Source organism: Pan troglodytes, chromosome 1, assembly GCF_028858775.2.
Source record: "Pan troglodytes isolate AG18354 chromosome 1, NHGRI_mPanTro3-v2.0_pri, whole genome shotgun sequence".
NCBI classification, from domain to species: Eukaryota; Metazoa; Chordata; class Mammalia; order Primates; family Hominidae; genus Pan; species Pan troglodytes.
Window position 1 is genome coordinate 72,380,597 of NC_072398.2, and position 16,028 is coordinate 72,396,624.

General features: G+C 42.4%; 1 protein-coding gene across 1 annotated transcript in view; it reads right to left on the reverse strand.

The window, feature by feature from the left end:
• The window catches only part of PAPPA2 (pappalysin 2), a 299,157-nt gene that overhangs the window by 148,210 nt on the left and 134,919 nt on the right, over positions 1–16,028 (reverse strand). Inside the window, exons 4-7 of the mRNA XM_009438817.5 lie at positions 10,825–11,118; positions 8,939–9,131; positions 5,397–5,518; positions 1,680–2,169 (exon numbers count right to left, since the gene is read on the reverse strand). Coding sequence (XP_009437092.3) covers positions 1,680–2,169; positions 5,397–5,518; positions 8,939–9,131; positions 10,825–11,118 — 1,099 coding nt within the window. The remainder of the gene's footprint in view (positions 1–1,679; positions 2,170–5,396; positions 5,519–8,938; positions 9,132–10,824; positions 11,119–16,028) is intronic.

Genomic DNA, 16,028 nt, shown 5'->3' on the forward strand with positions numbered 1-16,028 from the left:
TTCTTGAGGAAAAACTCAGCGGCAGGTAGCCCAAGCCCTCCAGGATCTGAGTTTGTAAAAGGCAGAGTGTTAACTGAAGCAAGAGGACCAAAATGAGATCCAGTTGAAAAATTGGATTTTAATTCCAATTTTGCTATTTACTAGCTATTGAACCAAATCAAAGTTAAGCCTCAGATTTTTCATCTACAAAATGAGATATTATTGGCCTTAAACGTGTGTGTGTGTGTGTGTGTGTGTAGCAAATTAGATAACAAATGTCATCTTAACTGCCTTATTTAAGAAGTTCAAAAGACATCTTTTTTCTTTTTAAAGCTACCTTTGCATTTGCATTAGCTTTTTGGTCATTTCACTATCTTCTAGTTCTAATTGACAGAGCAAATATGGGAAGAAAAATGTAATGAAGCTCAAGGTGGACATTTTTCTCTACTTTTTCTGTAGCTATGGTAGACTGCCAAATGACTACCCTGTCCCCAATGTTCCCCTCTATCATGTGACTTTGTTGCCTCTTTCATCAAAAGGGAGGGTTTATTTTGCCACCCATTGAGTCTAAAATTGCTGTGTGACTTGCTTTGGCTAGTGGAACATTATCATGAATAACATAAAGATTTGAAAAGTGTAAGCATTTGGGGCTTGCCCTCTCTGCTGCTGGAAACCCTTCCACTACCATGAAAAGCCCAGGCCAGGCCTTGAGAGACCATGAGGAAAGAGGCCCTCATCTCCCCAGCCATGCCAGCTGTCTCAGCTGTGTGGGAAGTCATCCCGGGCCATCTGGTGCTAGCCAAGTAAGTCTAGATGAGAGCACCCAACCTACCTATAGAATCATGAGAAATAATCTTTGTTGTTTTAACCCACTACCTTTTGTGATGATTTCTAATGCAGCAAAAACTAACTGACAGTATCTCTGATAAAACTTTGTTTTGCCCTAGTTCTGCCCTCAGGGCAGTCTCCAAAGAAGGTTATGAGGTCAAGAGAATTTGCCTTTGGAGTACCAGCCTCCTGCTCCAGATATTGAATTCTTTGTAAGTAAGGACCTCATCTTAGTCTGTGCCCCCAGCACTGAACATGCAGTGCCAGGAACATAGTAGAACTCACTAAATGTAGGAAGAAAAGACAGAACTAACAGGAAGAGGAGAGCTGGAAGAGAAAGATAAAAGAGAGTTGGTTGTTGGGGTGTGAGGGGGAAAAATGAGAGAAGGGGAAAGAATGAAACTCATATCATGAATGAGTCATGGAACTGAGTGTATCGTCTGGTCTGCCAGGCCCTCGGCCTCCTTGCATAGCAATAGAAGAATTGACTATACCTTATAAATGTTATGGGGTCTGTGGCAGATGATCAGACAGCTAAAGCAAAGAATCAGAAATTAAATTGTCACCAGACAGGAGTATCTGATTCTGATCAACTTATTTGTAGCAATTATGTTCAGTTCAACTGAAACATCTCATACACTAACCTTTTGTCCATAATCATGATGATGGCATCAGCAATCAGACACCTGCTTGCCCCTTTCTGGGAAGTGCTTTTCTTTACCTCAGATATGCCACTTTACGGTAAAATCCCCTCTGAAAGTCTAAACATTCCTCCGACTAAGGGCATGGCTGAATATTAAAAAGTGGGGGAAAAGTAACAAAACCCACCCCCAGAGCCCCAGGAAGCCCCATAGTCATGCTACCAAACTCACACGTCCGTGAACTTCCTGTGAGAATGTGTCACCACCACGGGCAAACCACTGGCAAATGGGGGATCGCGGAGAACCTGGTACCTCACAGGCCTGCAGCCAGAGCACAAGGGACTGTGGGGCTGAGAAGTCAGGAGTGCTGCGTCAATCTCTATCCTCTCATCAAAGGTGTAGACTTTCACCCCCGACACCTTCCCATCCACGTGCAGTTTGATGGTGAGTGGGATGTCACAGAAAGTGTCTAAGGGGCCCAGGTGCACTGACTCCTTGTTTTCCAGCAAGATCTCTGTGTCAAAGAGGACCTGCGAGGACTCCATGAAGAAGGAAGTGACCCACAGGGTGAGGGTGTCGGCTTGGACCGGGTGTTGGAAGAGCAGCTCCAAGCTACAGCCTTCTGTGGGGCAGGGGACCGTCATGTTCATGTGGTACAGGTGGACCTCAGGGCTCCAGGCCTGTAAGCTCGGCTCGCAGGGCTGATCCACATCAGGAGGCCCTGGGGGGAGATTAGCAGAAAGATACATCAGTAGCAGCCATTAAAAGTCAGAAAATGAGTAGCCCTTAGCAGCCAGAAAGAGGAACTATGGAGAGAACTTTTAGAATTCCTGTAGAAGTTGGTCATCTTAGCAGGTTAGATCTTAAGTACTAGTAAGAACAAAGGTGTAAAAGTAAAAAGCATTACACTCTTGTTACCCCATCCCTGTACATGGTGCCCTTAGCAAGAGGAAACCCACCAGGAATTGGGAAGGGAGCAACCCAGATCCTAGGTGGAAACATGAGGCTGATGCAGAGAAGCCATGTCCTTAAACAATCCTTGAGCAGAGAATTACATGCGATTAGTCCATTCATAACTTATGATAAATTAATGCTTCTGAAGACCAGTGATTTCACTCTGTCACTGCAATCTTTGTAGGGCTCTTCACAAAACTTCTTTCATTCCCTAAGATCCCACCCTGGCAATCCTTTCAACTGATGGTTAGACGAACTTTAAAACCATGCATTGAAATTTCCCTTTCAGTTCAGGTATGTGTAAGCAGGTAGGTAACTGCAGGCAGGAAATATAAACACATATTATGGAGTGGGAAAAAAAATGAAGATTCAGTAGCCAAATAAAAATGTAATGATAAAAAATCAAATATCACGAATCTATGAAAGTCAGCTCCATGGAAGTAATCTACCCAAATGGTTTTCTTTTCTATCGTGTGATGGGAGTTGAAGAGAGAGTGTTGAATCGAGAACTAGCAGAGTCAGCCCTCCTGTGTCCTTAGCTGAGTGGCTGTGGCACATCTTTCTATGCCTCAGTTTCCTCTTTTACAAAATAAGTGATAATGTTTAGCCCCGCCTTACTAGGGCAGTGTAGATCTATACAATGTTCTAGAGAAATTAAATACCTACATTTACCAAAGTAGAAGTATTTAGCCCTTCAAAATTTGGAAAATAAATTATGTCCCAAAGCCCAGAGAAAACCAGTTCAAACATTGCAATTTCCCTTTCAGTGCAGGTATGTGTGAGTAGGGAGGTAGCTGCAGGGAAAAACTGCAGGCAGGAAATAGAAACACATATTATTAATTTCAAAAATATGTGTGTGCAACTGTGTGTGTGTGGTGTGTTACATCTTATGGTTTTTATTGTTTTTTGCCTATATTGTGTGTTGATTCATTTATTATGAGTTGATTCATTAATTCAACAAAAATTGGTAGTGTAGTTCTTTTACACCAAGAACTAATCTAGGTATTAGAGATAGAGGAGCGAACAAGAGAGACCGAAGTCTTGCCTTTCTATATGTTACAATAAAGTGATAGATGTAACAATAAATACATAAAAGAATATAAAGTATAATATTAAGTAGTAATGATATCTGTGAAGACAAGTGGAGGAACATAAGGGAATACAGAATTATGAGGTGAGGCTGGGAGCTATTTTAGGTTATGAAGCCAGAAAATTCTCACCATGAAGATGATGTTTAAGCAGGGAATATGTCTGTTTTAGTTTTCTAATCCCCATAGCATTTACAAAATAGTTGGTGGTTAAGCAGTGTTCATTAGACATATTTATAAATACATGTGTTTGTGCCTGCTCTGTTAGAGATTACTCTTATAGTGTATATTTTAAATATGACCTGGTTCTTCACCTTTTCAAAGCAAAGACTAGTATTTCTTATTAATCATATATACTTAGTTCATTAATGATTTATAAATTAATGCTTGTGAAGTCCAATGTTAGCAGTCCTAAAAACTTCTCAGTTTGTCTGATAATTATTATTAAGCCCCCAATACTAGCAGAATAAAGGTCCTTGGAAATCAACCTAACAGCAGCACTGCCAGTCAAAAAGTTTTTATTATGACTTCATGTTAAAGCATGAAATGGAAGCCCTAAAAGTTGATTTGGTTTGCCTTAAGACACAATACAAGAATTAGAACGTAGAACTTCTAATTCCTTTTACCTCTCTCAGATAACTGATTTTTCCCCCTAGAATTAAAAAGGAAAAAAATACCAGGTCAGGGAATCAAACAGGCATTAAAACACCAGCACAGGACAGACTGCCACACACACACAAAATGGCCCTTTATGAAATGCGAATCTCTGTTCAGAGTCCAATGCAGTAAATTTTATACTCACTTTCCATTCTTCCCTGAAAATTCTCACTTGAAAAAAGTCATATACAATCAATCAAGTAAATTGTCTCCTTCCAGATTTATCCCTGAAGCCCTGTCACTTGAGTGACTGGGAGCCCAGGATGATATCTTGCAGATACTGCAGACTCTCAGACCAATATTCTCCTTTTTTTTCGTGTCACAATCAAGACTGCAGATTAATTCAAATGGGGCTTTGGCCAACACATCTTATTTAATTGTTTCTAGTGTCTTAATAAATATTTTAAAGGCAAAGAAAAAAGATGATAATTAGGTAAACATTAAAGATGATGAAGATGGAAGAAGTCAAGCCATTCATCAGGAGGTGCTAAAATCCTGTCAACAGTATTTTCTGACTTGAACTGGGAAAAGATTCATGCTGTAATTTGTCTTAGGCGCATTAATATACATATGTGAGTGAATGTGTGACTGTTTGAAAAGTTAGGGGAGGTACAGAAAAAAAGATAACAAAAAATATTTTCCCCTTCCTGGAGCCTAGCTCAGATCATATCCAAAGCACAACAAGTACCAGTGATTAATAGACTCATAAAATAGCATAGACGAGAACAGTCAGTGTGGAACACCTGGTCTCCCCACCCCCACCCAGACTTGCTCAGCCAGTACATGAGTTTTCTCTGCGGTCCCCCCACCCCCACCCAGACTTGCTCAGCCAGTGCATGAGTGTTCTCTGCGGTGTGTTTCCTGATGCAGCGGAGTAAGAGGTCAGCTTACACTGTCACATGGCACGGCTACTCCAAGGACCAGTAGGCACACGTAACACTACACCTCCCAGCTATCTCACCCTGAAGTCACACCCTGAGTTCAGCTGACTTCTCCATCCTTCTGTCCTATATGCTGATCTCTGCTTTACCACAGCCATGGGGCCTCCATGTTAGGCACATATGGAACATTCTGCACACAGCGGCACCAGGCAGCTCCAAAAGATATCCAGCAAAACACACACACACACACACACACACACACACACACACATTGCCTTTTTGTCACCATGTCACTACTCCACTCTTTATCTCCACCCCCATCCTCAGTGGTCACCAGGGTATAAAGAAAAAATGTCATGGTACTTTACCCACAGCCTCCTCTGGGGTCCAATAACCTGAGGAGTCACACACCCGCCGGGAGGAAGCTGTGTGCACATACTGACGAAAGGTCCCATCTTCAGTGCAAGCGCCACACAAGCTGCCTGAGGCCCTGGGGAGATAAAGGGATGGAGATGGGAGATGAGGAGAGTCCATCAGATGAGTTGGGATAAGAAAATTAGAAAGACCTTTGTGTGGGGAGGGCAGGGGTTGATGGTTAGTAAGGACCTAGAGAGTAACTAAGAACAACTGTATCTCAATCGTTTTTTTCTTGTGTGGACCTCATCTTTGCAAAATTCAGTGACATGAAAATTTCAAGATCATGAAGCAGAAAAAATTAACGAAGTCATAAAAGAGGCCTGTGGAGATGAAAGTGGGCATTTTCTGTCCTAGGAACAGTAAACAACAAACAATTAAAATCTGAATCTTTCAACATAAAACTCCCTTCTACATTGACTCTCAAGTCATTCAAAGGCTCCTTGAATTTCCCCACTAAAACAGGCAATAATTTCCCACATAAACTTATTAGCTATATGTGTCCTTATGTTTTAAGCTCCCTACTTTAAATCACTTACATAAAATAAAAGTCAGGTGAAATGTAATGTCTCTTGGCTCACCATTGCCCTTGGAGATATTTCCAAATTATTTATCACGTCTCAAGGCCCTTCACAAGCTAGCTCCAGCCTCACCTACTGCAGTTCCTTTCTGAGATTTATATTTCCAGCGCAATGAACAGATCACCATTCCACAAATACATCATGCCCTTGAGCTGTTCTCTCTGCTGCCAAACAGCCTTTCCAAGCTTCTCTGTTTAGCAAACTCCTACTTACCCATCAAGAACCATTCAAATGTAAACTCTGCAGTAGCACTTAGCCTCTCTCCTCTGAGTGACCAGTACTCCCTTCTCTGTGCACCCACTGCACCTGCTGGCTCCTCTCTTAGGGCTCTGCTATGCGGTGTTGAGAATTTCCATTCACATTCTTTCCTCTCTTTTGCCTGTGAGCCAGTCCAGACCAAGCTCTATTCTTATTTACATTTCCAACAGGATTGGACCCAGCAGTCCCTCTGTGAATGCTTGTTTTATGGATATCCATGAGGTGATTAATACAGTTTATGAAAGTTCTACAAGTACTATAACTGAGGTAACTGGAAGAGGTAGACACAATAATAGCTACATAATAATGGTAAGTCACTTCATGGGGCTTGCCTCTGATGCTTAGAATCTTTTTAGAAGCCCACTTGTGAATGACGCATCTGAAAACGGAGGCATCAAGTCAGGGTCTCAATAACATCTTGTAATATGCCAGAAAAATAGTATTATAAAATAAAGGTAGTGATTATGACAGCTGCTCCCATTTCTGAAGTACCTCACATAACTGGCATTGTGCCGCTGTGTCGTGCTTTTCATAAATGATTTCTAATTCCTGTAATAACCTTATGTTTACAAATGAGAAAACTCAGGCTCAGAGAGGTTAAGTAAATTGCCTAAGGTCACAACAAGTTCCTTAATTCCTTTGAGCAAGTTCCCAAACACCATTGAGTGTCCAGTACTTTGGAAACTAAAAGGTGTAGTTAAGATCCAACCTCTGACTCCAATCAGCACTCACTTCTAACATGAACAAAACTCCAAAGCTCATTCCTTTGATGCACTTGGCCCTTCCGGGGCTGCTGCTAAGTGCGTAGCTGGGGCTCTTCTCTGACATAAGGGTTCCAAATACCTGCTGGGGTGGAGTAAACACAACTCCAAGCATGACACAAATCGCTGGGCATGTGACGTGAGTCCCCCTGACACACATGTTGGGAGGTCTCAAAACTGCAGTCCACCTAGCTGAGAAAAGGAAGCAAATTGCAGGCTTTTCTGCCAACAGACTCTCAGCACGCCCGTACTGATGTCTGCTTTATCGTAACGTTTGTACCAGAGAGAGAATTCAAAGATTAAATTGTTTACATGTGTTACATAAACGGATGTAAAACTCTGGTTTGCACACACCCACAGAGGACTTGCTGTTCAGGCAGTTCGACCAAAGCTGCACAAGGTCACACTTGCAGGAAGATGATTCTCACACACATCACACAGATGTGTGCTGACTCACAAACAGAGCCCATAAGGGTTTGGGCGCTGATGACCATGAAACTACTTTGTAGGGTTGTGAGGTCTAAGTGGTGTCACACACTAAGTAAGTATCAAGGTATCAGGGACAGGTATCAAAATCCCAAGAGGCTGAAATACCACTGTGAAAGAGGATTCACCAGCTTCCTCCTATCCCTGTCTCTCTCTTGCCTCTCTCCCTAGGCTTTCAGCAAAGCTGAAGGGCACGGAAACTTGCTCCAGCAACACCCTTCTCTTTAGCTGAGGCCTGACACCCAGAGGGAAAGTGTGGTGCAAAGAAGAGATGTGCTAAATGAGAATGCTCTAAATTAAAAGAAAGCATCCATTCTATGTTCCTTATTCCCGAATTTCCACTGGACTCCCGAGTTCACCTCCAATCAGTTGTGGGGTCTTGGGTTTGCCATTGTATGTTTCTCTATGCCTCAGAATTCTCACTTATTTAGCAGGAACTGCGTTTACTGCAAAGACTAAATAAGACAAGTGCAAGTAAAATACCTAGCACAACACTTCACATATAATGCCACAAATAGATCAGGGACTGTCGTCATTCAGAATACAGCAGTAGGTTTTGAAAGAGGTCAGTCTGCACAGGTCACAGAAGGGGTTCTGGTCCTTCTCAGTGAAACCACATTCTCCCATCCCTCACCAATTATCAGATGTCATTCATTTTCCTAACTTTCTCTCCTTTCTACAAAAATTTATCTGTTATTCTTTCAAACCAATATTCAAAGGACAAATGAAAGTTAGTTTTAGGTGTAATGCTTTTCTTCAGTAAACACACATTAGGTGTCTGTTGTGGCAGGGCAAGAGACAAAGAGACAAAAAATCATCCTGCCTCCCCCAGTAGTTGCCAGTCAAGTGGGGCAGGTAGGAAAATAAGCAGAGGATGACAATTCCATAAGATAGTGGCCTTAAGAGGGGGAGGCACAGGAGGCTGAGAAGGTGTCAGAAGCACCTACGTAAGTCAGGGAAGCCCTCTGATGCACAGCTTGTGGCAGTGGGCACACTACCATCCACCCACACCCAGAAGTGCCTGGAGAAGCATGCTGTAATCCCTCCCCCAACACCACTCTGCAAGTGGCAAGCCGCCACTCCACCCTCATGCCACAGAGGAACAGCTGACAGAGACAAATGGCAGATGCCCTCTCAGTTCTGCCAATTTATCCCTGTCACATCGGTCAGGCTCTCCAGGCCTCCCTGAGAGGGGAGTGAGCACTTAAGATGAGCCACTGGCTCACAAGAGAGCCCATGAGTTCTGCTAAAGCAGCAAGAACAGAGCAGGCTGGAGCAGCAGCTCTGAGCAGTGGTACACACATTTATACTTCCAAATTGGAGTTCCCCTGGATTCACATTCTTCCCCTCATTCATATGAAATGCCACAGAGAAATAAGCCAGCTCACCCACAGCCAGTGCCTCTCTCACCTGTCATATACAACTCCACTAATAGGAGGCAGCCAGTGGATAGTGAGGGACTTGTTGGTCTGTCCGATGACCATAGGTGGAATGGGGATGGGGGTGGGCTTTCTGCTTTCAGTCCACTGCTGATAGACTAGGTCCAAATAGCAATGCATTCGGGCCACTTGGTTAGGAGTGAAGTTGTCAGTGCAGTTATCATCTGTGGAGACAAAAAAGGTAGCACAAGAGATGGAGATTTTAACCCATCAAGTCCACCAAGGCAGGGATAAATTTGTGTCTTGTTCATGGCTGAGTTAACTTATTAGGCTCAATGAGCACTTACTTGTTGAATGAATGAACAAATGCAATCTGTTCCAGAAAGGGTCTAAGCTGGAAAGGGTAAGAGAAGACAGAGACCAGAGATGCAGCACTTTCATATCTAAAGCAAGGTCATGACCTTAAAGTTGGGCAGCTCAGGTTGCTCTGAGCTGATGGTTGCTTATTCAGCAAACCACAAGATGGCAGTGTTTCAACAGATGGCCTTTTCACTTGTGAACGTTTGTGGAGTTGCAGACACCTGCTTTATTGCCCAGTGACGTTGGCAGAGGTTAGTGAGTATTCAGTGGAGCTACTCAAGGGGAAAGAGAGCCAAATGCCAATGAGACAGCAGGGCTGGGAATGGTGGTCTCAGCCTCACTTTTGAATCTGGCAAGGTCTCTTTAGCAGGTACATTTTGCATAGGGTTGGAAAGGGAGTTTTCTTAGTGCCAGGAACTTTTCCAGTGAAAGCACACCAGTCAAATACTGCCTCACTCAGCTTCCTAAATGTTTCCTCTTCCCGCTTCAAAGGTGCTGCCTCCAGAGCTCTGCCTTCTGCATGGCATCGTCTGGTGTTTCTGCCCCTTGATGGGGGAGAGGTGCTGGTGTTTACACATCTGATGCACCTGAATTATTCACCGCAATGAAACTCAGATAGACACATCTTGAAAGATGACAGACAGAATCGGCTCATCACGCTTTCCTCCCTTCAAAGTCATGACCAGGGTGTGGTGGTTTATTCTTTTTTGGATAGTTCTAGAAGAACCTGTCACCAAACAAGCCCCCAAAACTTATAGAAAAAATATCTTCTTTCACCATTGGACTAGGTCATCAAATAAGTCTTTAATTTTAGGGATAAATTTGAGTCCATTATAGGAAACCAGTCACTATTACTTTTCACCAGAAACAAGGAAGGCATGAGAGACAGAGAAGAATAATACAGAAGCTGAATTAAGGCAAGAAAGACCAGATGACAAGTTTTTCCCAGGGCCAGGAAGATGCCATTTTTAAAAAATTAGATGTCACCTTTTGGTGGGGAAAGGGTGGTAGGCAGCTAAGAATTTGTGCTTGACTAGTGCTGGAAAAAGAGAATCTGATTTTTTTTTTTTTTTTTTAGTAACATACAGTAAAACATGCTGAGCCTAAATTAACCAAGCCACCTTGTTGACCAACTTCAAAAACAGTACAAAGGGCCACCTTGACCCATAAACTCTTTTCCTTTATTTCCATTGGACTCTTCTTCAGAGTAAATGTCTAAGAATGCCAGCAAAAATAAGAATAACCACATTCTAGAAGTCAAGGGGATCACAAGAGGGCTTTTGGCTCTGTGCCTTTTTTACTATCGAGGATAGAAGTATATTTTAAAATATCTAGTAGAGGAGAATTCAGTGAACAAAGTACCTTAATATGTCAGTATTTCTTCAAGTTCTTCAAAGACATGAAAAAATAATAATACCTTATAATAAATACACTTCAACTCTCTGACACAAATGACCACTTAATCATTCTCCCATCAGCTCCCACACCTCCACCCTCCCAGCTCTCAAAGGCCCCCATGTATTCTTAATAGAAAACAAAACAAAACAGTGGTGATACCCGTGTAGCTCATGTAGTTGGTGAACGGAGCCCCTGGGAAGCGAGTGAAGCCACAGGTGTCACTAGTGGGCTCTGGTTCCCGGCACAGCTCACTCTTGGGAGTGGGGGCGGTGTCGGCACAGAGGTCTCCCGTTTCCATGGATGGCACTGTCTCCTTGCAGGGGTCATTGCAGGATTCTCTTTCACTGACTCCTTTAAAGACATGGTAGAGTCCCAGAACATGTCCCACTTCATGGATCATGGTGTCGGTGTGGCCAGGCATCCCATAATATGCTGGGCTGAGGACAATGCCACCTGCAATGAAAGTTTTGAAAAGCCTTTCAGAGCACAGAATGAATAGCTCTCCAATCCTTAATTATGTTTTCTGATAAACATCAAATATTCCATTTCAGCCTCTAAGGAGTCACTTTATAACTTCTGGTGACATACAGTCATTGCTTTTCTTTCTTGCCACAAAAACCCTCTAAACAAATTAATACACATTTCTTTATCCTCTACATGGGTGAGTGTTATACTAGAGGCCCAGGATAGCAATGTTGACATAATAGAGAGCCAGAATTCTCAGCCCTGTATGCATATTAAAATCACCTGGGAGAGTTAAAAGAAGACATACAGGGGTTCAAATACTACCCCAGATGAATTGAATCCAAACATTTGAGGATGAGGTTCACGCAACGACATTTTTAAAAACTTCCTAGGTTGAGAATCACTGGTCTAGGCAAAAGCTCATGGGATTTGGAGTCACGGAAATCTGATCTAACTCCTGCCCCTCCACATCCCAGCTTTGAGGACTTGAACAGCTGTCTTACCTCCTGGAACTCAGTTTTGTTGTCTGTAAAGTGGGGATGATAACACTAAAATTTGTTTGTTTGTTTTTCAGTGTTTGGCACATTAAAGGAAATGACAGCTGTGTAGACTGCTTCTGATTTAATAATCCCTACTCTCAACAACTAGTCAGACAAAAGATAGGTTCAACTGAACTACCACAAAATTGAGAATGTCATAATCACCATGAGAATATGCCCCACCCTCACTGCCCCTAAATCTCCATGAGAACACGAAGGGAGGTGTTTCAGAGAAGAGTTCATTGCATCCAATCAGGCTTAGATGAGAGACTTAGTGGTATCATTGGAACCTTACAAAAGGAAGGCTAAGGATCTCTAAGTGACCCAACTTCTATCTGTGTAGCTTGTTGGAATCCTAATTCCTGCTTTCCTCCTCTCCCATGGTTGAACCACCTAGCTTTCCTTCTTTACACCCCAAAATTGTCAGGGCCAGGCCCAGTCTTATCTCTGAAAGATGAGACAGAGAATGTCAACATCCCTGGATCAACCCTGTGGGGTCCAAGGTCACCCCTGGCTGTGCTGCCCAGCTGGCCCTGCCCTTCTGTCACAGGTCTGATCCCAGTTCCCAGGACTTGCTTCACTTCTTGCACCTGAGCCCTCCCTATATCAATAGTCTTCTGAGTATAGCAGGTCCTCCAGGAGAATAGCTCTGCCTTTCTCTTGCCAGATTATATTTCAAGGACTATGTCCTATTCCTGCCTCCATTCAACATCCCTTAGACAACCACATACACAGCCTTATGGGCAGGAGACAATCACAGGGTATCTGGCGCCACACCCACTGGCCTATCTAATAGGCAGCTCAGTTGACTTTCTTGTGACTACTTTACTGCACAGGACAGTTTCTAAGTCCAAGTTCCAGTCTCCCAGTTTACTTGAACATACTGACATTACCCAAGCCATGCCCAGACTCATCTAAGATGCAGTGTCTCCTTTCACATCCCAGGTGAAACTAGACCTCACCTCCCGTGTTTATTATTTCTACTACTTATGGTAAAATTGTTATTCTCTAAACTTATCCTTTTTTGTTATAAGGTTATTTTCTGAATATTTATTTCATTTGTGCATCATGATGTCAACATAAGGTTAAACTAACTTGAAAACAGGTGTTTCAAGAGTGCCTGTTATTTGAATAAACCTGGAGAAACACAGTATTTCCACTTTCCAAGAGGCCCACACTTCATGTTTACATATCCAATGGCAGCAATAATCATCACCAACATTCATGTACAATTATGCCTCCAGTCCTCTAATGGCAGTATCAACCTTCACATCAGTGGAGATAGAACAGCTTTCTGTTCTTTCCAGGTGCCTTCACCTTTTTCATCCTTTTTCCTCCACCACACTTCTACTCTGTACATATGTTTAATCCCTTTTCTGCCTACTCTTTCCTTTCTTTCCCCCCACTTCTAAGTAAGTTTTGGCTTAAATAAAACTAATCTTCAGAAATAGGATTTGGAAAGGCTACACAATTCACCTATAAAGTTTAAGTATCTAAATTGATTAGTTTTTTTCCCAAATTGTGTTCATAAAATCTGAACCTGGGTAATACTTTGAAAAAACAAGTGGCATCTGTGGTTAAATATGCTTGAGGAAAATGCAGCACACCATACTACCCTCCTGAAAATCCATAATGTATATGAGAGTGAGTTGTTGTATTAAAGGCCCCGAAAAGTCCTTCATCAATTGAGTTTTACCCTTTGCTTTACAAACTTATTTGAACACAGAACCTGTCCGGGGTAGAATATCTTTTGATATCTCTGGAGTACCAGATGTCTCAGAGCACAATCCAACAAACACCACCAAAGATGAAAAAAAAAAAAGTTCCAATCAATAGTTACCTTCTACTCATATGTTTCAGCTCTGAGCAAACATCAAATATCCCCACATCCTATGGCCAGACAGGCCCAGGTCCTTTTGTGATCTCCTTCAATTATAGATAAAGAAAATATAGATGAAAAGAAAGATGGTGCTTGGAAGAAAGGATGGCAAAATCAACATATGCCAAGAAAGGAGGGATGACCAGGAGTGTGGACTGAAAACACTCGAGAATATGGGGGTGGTCATCATAATATTGGGCTTCTCATCAACCAGCAGAAGTCTCTACCTCAACTCCAAATGAGATGTTTCCAAATCTAAAAATATTTTGCAACAGCCGTCTTTCAATAAACCAGCTTATTTATAACTAGAAGAAGAAGCACAAAAATGCAAGCCCTCAACACTCCCAGCAAATCCCCTCCATACCCAGGACAATTGGCCAGGGTTCTCCAGTGTAACACTCTTGGTGCACATTCCCAACACAGAAGAATAAAGTTTTAACCAAACAACACTTACATTTTCACTAAAAGCATAATTTTAACACACATTTGCAAGTTATATTTTCAATTGCGAAGAGATGTACTTATGCTAAAAACTCATTTATATGAGAAGGCACTGCAATGGGTTCAGTAACTACATGTGTGTTAACTAGGAGATTGCACAAAATATAGAAATATAGAAAATATAGAACAAAATATTGCTCTAATTTCAGGATGAGTGTTGTGCACACCAACACATGTTGAGAACAAAAATCCCAAGGTCCTAGACCTCTTATGGTAATTCTATGTCTGCTAGAGCACAAGATTATAAAATTATCCCCCTGGACTAGAACTAGAAGAACTTGGAGTGTGGAGCATTAGCTGATCCTCACTTGCTCCATGGCCTTGGCTGTTCAACCTTTCCCCTAATCTCTTCATCTGTAAAATGAGGGGGTAGATTGGCTTATCACTAAGATTTCTTCCCATCTGTATTCCCAGACCCTCAGAGCTAACATGCAGGCAGGCTTTGAGGGATAGTCATGAACACATGTGAAGGAATCTGTATTGTCCTGGACTGTCACTGCCTCTGCCTTGCAGTTTGTGTTCCAAGACTCCCATCTCTCAGCAGCATGGGGGAAAGGGGAAAGCTGGCAGTAAGAAGCCAGCCATCCTACTCTCAGACCTGCCGCAGATTTCCAAGTGACCCAGATTCGCCAACCTTTAATCCACACTCCCTCTCCAATGGTGATATAGTTTGGCTGTGTCCCCACCCCAAATCTCATTTTGAATTGTAAACCCCATAATCCCATAATCCCCACATGTCAAGAGTGGGACCAGGTGGAGGTAATTGAATCATGGGGGCAGTTTCCCTTATGCTGTTCTCGTGACAATGAGTAAGTCTCAAGAGATCTGATAGTTTTATAAGTGTCTGGCATTTCCCATACTGGCACTCATTCTCTTTCCTGCCCCACTGTGAATAGGTATCTTCCACCATAATTGTAAGTTTCCTGAGGGCCCCCAAGCCGTACTGAACTGTTAGTCAATTAAACACCCTCCCTTAATAAATTACCCAGCCTCAGGTATTTCTTCAAAGCAGCGTGAGAACGGACTAATACAACCGGTTTGCACCCTTCATCCACTCTCACAGATACACAGAGGGGTCTCACACTGTTCTTCCCACTCACCCTTTATTCCAACCAAAACAAACTTGTGACGTTATTAGGGAAATGAGTTTTAATCACTCACAGACACACATACTCACATTATTAAGGAGTGGGTTTTCATTACTCACTGAGACACACACACACCTCGATGTAGGGGTGAGGAAAGACATTAAATTTATTTGGTGATTTAGTTTAGAAAAGTTCTTTCATGTTTTAATAAAAGTTACAAATACACATGTACTCATACCAAAGCTGGAGTGAGGCATAAAGATGTGTTGCCCAAAATTTAATAAGAGGAATGCAAGCATTTCTTTTCATTAAAAGGAACAAGATGTGATAATAAATAATAAATAAAAACTGAGTGGTTAGAGTGGCAATCCCTTCCTGCCATCACCAGCATTTAAGTCTTCCCCTGGTGGGGAGGAGGGGGCCAGAGGGACTGTGCATTCCCCTACTTTCAGAGAAAGCTGCAATCCTTTCTCAGGGACAACATCGTAGGAATAATGAAACAATAATAAGAAATGCTACTTGTCAGTACCTTTTTATATTAATATTCAAATGAACCAGCATTATCTTCTGAAGCTAGAATCTGCACACACACTTTCTTCCAGTTACATAGGTCAGACTCTGCGTGGTTACACATGGGTACCTGCACCAATGGGCAGAAGCTTCTCTCTCACAAGGTAGCCTTTGGAGGGGCCAGGGCTCCTTCTTTGGCTGGCACTGTAAAAGTATTGATCCTGATACGGGGAAACACTCCTTAGAAGCTCTCAAGGCTGTTTACTGATCTGTTTAATGGTAATAACAAGAGTTCCTACCTCAAAGGATTGTCATGAAAATTAAAGTAGTAAGGTAAATAAATAAGCATTTAGCTTATTTCCCAGAACAAAGAAACTCAAA